The sequence below is a fragment of the Hordeum vulgare genome, chromosome 4H, assembly GCF_904849725.1.
Source record: "Hordeum vulgare subsp. vulgare chromosome 4H, MorexV3_pseudomolecules_assembly, whole genome shotgun sequence".
In the NCBI taxonomy this organism is placed as follows: domain Eukaryota; kingdom Viridiplantae; phylum Streptophyta; class Magnoliopsida; order Poales; family Poaceae; genus Hordeum; species Hordeum vulgare.
The window spans coordinates 538,304,273-538,308,196 of record NC_058521.1 but is presented as its reverse complement, the minus strand read 5'-3'; the positions used below and the strand labels follow the sequence as shown (position 1 = coordinate 538,308,196).

The following is a 3,924-nucleotide window of genomic DNA, read 5'->3' as shown; positions in this document are numbered from 1 at the left end:
TGCATTGGTGAAGTGAGGGTCGACCTTGAACACTTGTGTTCATGGAAACAATGTAGAATTTTTCATGAAGATTCTCACAAAAATAATTATCCCCTTGTACAAATCCATTGTATTATAAAAATAATGTGCCAAGATTTGCCTTCAGGATGGGTAGATTGCTTGTTGGTATGTGCGGTGCAGAAACAGAAACTTTGGCTATAGCACGTGAATTTTAATTTTTTACTGGAACGTAAAAAGGTTCTAAAACGTTTTGCACACTCTTGCTATACGAATTTGTTATTTCGTCTAAATGTTTCAGAATTTTTGGAGTACCAGAAGCATGGTAGATGTAAAGATTACTAGAGACTGTCCTGTTTAAGACAAATTCTGTTTTATGCCTTGTTTTGCTTATTTTGATAAAACTATCAATTTTTATCGGTGGTATGAGCCATGGAAAAGTTATATTACAGTATCTACAATGCGAAAACAAAATATGAATTGGTTGCAACAGTACTTAGAATAGTGAATTGCTTTATTATACTAACGGATCTTACCAAGCTTTCTGTTGAGTTTTGTGTGGATGAAGTGATCAAAGATCGAGGAAGTCTCGATATGAGGAGAAGGAGGAGAGGCAAGATCTCAAGCTTGGGGATGCCCAAGGAACCCCAAGTAAATATTCAAGGAGACCCAAGCGTCTAAGCTTGGGGAAGCCCCGGAAGGCATCCCATCTTTCTTTAACAAGTATCGGTATGTTTTCGTCTTTGCTTCGTTCATGTGTTATGTGCAAATCTTGGAGCGTCTTCTGCATTTAGTTTTTAATTTTTTCTTTTATGCACCATGCAGATATGAGATAGTCCATGGTTGATTTATATAATTCTCATTGCACTTCACTTATACCTTTTGAGTATGGCTTTATAGAATGCTTCATGTGCCTCACTTATTTCATTTGAAGTTTGGATTGCCTATTTCTCTTCACATAGAAAACCGTTGTTTGTAGAATGCTCTATTGCTTGACTTATACTTATTAGAGCATGATCTTTTATAGAAAGAATTAAACTCTCATGCTTCACTTATATCTATTTAGAGAGTCAACGGGAATTGGTCATTTGCATGGTTAATCACGTGCAGCAACATTCGACAAACGATTTACATGACTAAGAGCATCTCCAACAATGACGGTAAAAAACGTGTGTGCGAGGAAACATGGGTTTTAGCGCACGTGGAGCGGTTTCGAGCGCTCCAGCGGACACGGGAGATTCTGACGCGCGGGAAAAGATCACGGGGGTGAAAAAGCGGCCCGACGCGCGCTAGCTTTGGCGTGTGGCGTCAGACACACTTTATAAATCCAGCGCCCCTCGACGTGCCCTCCCACCGCTGTGTGCCTCGTCACGCGGCCTCTGCCGTTCTCTCCGACGCTCTTTCTCGTCTCTGCTCGCCTCGCCCCCTCCGTGCCATGAAGGGAGCGTCGACTTGGGACCCCGACGATGAACGGTGGCCTGACGCCTTCATCACGACGAAGGAGTAGGACACGATAAGTAGTAGTTTATTATTTTTTATTTATTATGTATGTTTTATCTATCTCCGATGAGTATTTTATATCTATGCAATGCTATCCTTTGTATTATTTTTTATTTAAATTTATCTATGTCATCTTGTTTTTGCGTAGTATCTATATCACGCATTTGAAATTTTAGCGTTTCTATTGGAGCGGCGCGCGCGCAATTTTTCTCAGCGACCGTTGGAACTAACGCTCTTCGATGCGCAAAAAAATAATATTTTGATGCTGTAAACTTATTTTAACGCGTTGCACGGTTGTGCGCCTGTTGGAGATGCTTTAAAACGAACATACAAGAAGACCGATGCCAACTCCTTGATACTAGCAGTAATGAGGCCCACTGGCGAGCGATTAACCGTCGAAGCATTGGTTCTCTGGATAATAGACAAACAGTCTTCGAAAACAGCCCTTGAAAATCCTCGCCAGATTGTACGTGCTGACCGTAGATGGCGCCGCTGGATTGGGCATCTTATTTTTGTGTATATAAAAAACCTCTTCATCGCTGCCATGCGCAAAAACGTTATTTCGACGCTGTAAAATTTTGTTAATGTGCGGCGTGTGTTGGAGATGCTCTAAGCCATGCAATTGACTCGATTTAGTCCGATTACACTCACAATTGGGATAGCATAGCTTGCTCCATGTGTCGCGCTTTGCTTAAAGAAGACGCGTGCATGCCTGGTAGATGGAATCCGAGTGGGTTTCGGATCCTCAGAAGGAAAAAAGTTGTGCATTCGTGTCCATAGCCTAGTCGAAAACGAGCTCCCGCATCAATATATACGTACGCATCCATGCAGAGAAATGTGTTTGTCTAGCTAGAGCTCAACGCCTCAACCCTAGCTCCCTCCACGCCTTCCTCGATCGATCTCGTCTCCTTCCACCTCCGATCCATCGCGCACCCCGGCCGGCAACCAGTCCTCGAGCGCCATGGTGGCCGGCAAGCGACCAGCTGCCGTCCTCGACGCCGGCCACGTGACGCATCAAGAACCAGAAGCAACCTTCTGCAAGAGGAGGCGCGTCCGCATCGGCACCACGACGGCCTTCGAGTTCCAGGACACGCCCTGCCTCGGCGAGGGCAGCTTCGGCGCAGTCCTCAAGGCGCGCCACCGCGTCACCGGCAAGACCGTCGCCATCAAGGTCCTCCGCTCCACCGACGATCCCGCCGTCGCCAACAGAGAGATCGAGGAGGAGGCCGGCTTCCTCGAGGCCTGCGCCCCGAACCCTTACGTCGTCGGCACCCGTGGACTCTTCCGCGACCCGATCACCCGCAACCTCTGCCTCGCCATGGACTACGTCGGGCCGAACCTCCGCGCCTTCCTGTCCGAGAGGCCGCCGCTCCCGGAGGCCATCGTGAAAGGCTTCATGTGGCAGCTCCTGACCGGCACCAGCAAGATGCACATGCATCACATCATCCACCGCGACATCAAGCCGCACAACATCCTCGTCGGCGAAGGAGGAAAGATCCTCAAGATCTGCGACCTCGGGCTAGCCATGTCCTTGGAGACCGCCAAGTTGCCGTACAAATTTGCTGGCACCATGCCCTACATGGCGCCCGAGATCCTCCTGGGCAAGCCGGACTATGCCGAGCGCGTCGACACGTGGTCGCTGGGATGCGTCATGGCCGAGATGCTAACCGGCGAGATGCTGTTTAAGGCCGACAAAAAGGACGACAGGATCGCCCAGCTCTCGGCTATCTTCCGCGTTCTTGGGTTACCTTGGCCGGAGTTCGTCGCGGCCAAGGCGCAGCAGGAGCAGCACAACACGCTGGGAAACCTCTTCCCCCGGGAGACCTTGTCCCAGGACGGCTTCCAAGTCTTGAAAGGGCTTCTCGAGTGCAACCCAGCTAAGCGGCTCACGGCGGCCGCTGCGCTCCAACTCCCGTGGTTCGCGCCCAAGCTCCACACCGACGACGACGTGCCAGAGCTGCCGTCAAGAAGGAACGTACTGCGGATCAAGATCGTTCAGACGGGGACACTGAAGAAGAAGACTGTGCTGCGGATCAAATTCGCTCCGGCGACACCCAAGAAGAACGTCGGGCAGATCAAGGTCACCCCGCCAGCGATGCCAGGAACGAAGAAGAACCTGCAGCGGATCAAGGTCATCCCACCAGCGACACCAACACCATAGATGAAGAACGTGCTCAAAATACAACTTGCGGTTTGGAACAAGCCATGTAGCTGTGTAGCTAGCTATATCTAGATGCTTTTGCTTGCATGTGTGCTTGTGCAAATCATAGCATGCGGAGCTCCACGTACTTTGGTGATTGTCTTTCTTCTGACCTTTTGAAACCTTGTGTACTGTTCATTTGGAAAGGGCTTGTCGTCCTTGTCCATCTAGCTGTGTATGTATTCCAATTGCTTGAAGATAATGTCGAGCATATGTCGTAAATCGGT

General features: G+C 49.0%; 1 protein-coding gene across 1 annotated transcript; it reads left to right on the top strand.

Moving 5' to 3' along the window:
* Positions 1 to 2,458: 2,458 nt before the first annotated feature.
* On the top strand, positions 2,459 to 3,658 carry LOC123446832 (putative cyclin-dependent kinase F-2). Its single transcript, XM_045123372.1, has one exon. The coding sequence runs from the start codon at positions 2,459 to 2,461 to the stop codon at positions 3,656 to 3,658; it is 1,200 nt and encodes a 399-aa protein (XP_044979307.1).
* Positions 3,659 to 3,924: the final 266 nt, after the last annotated feature.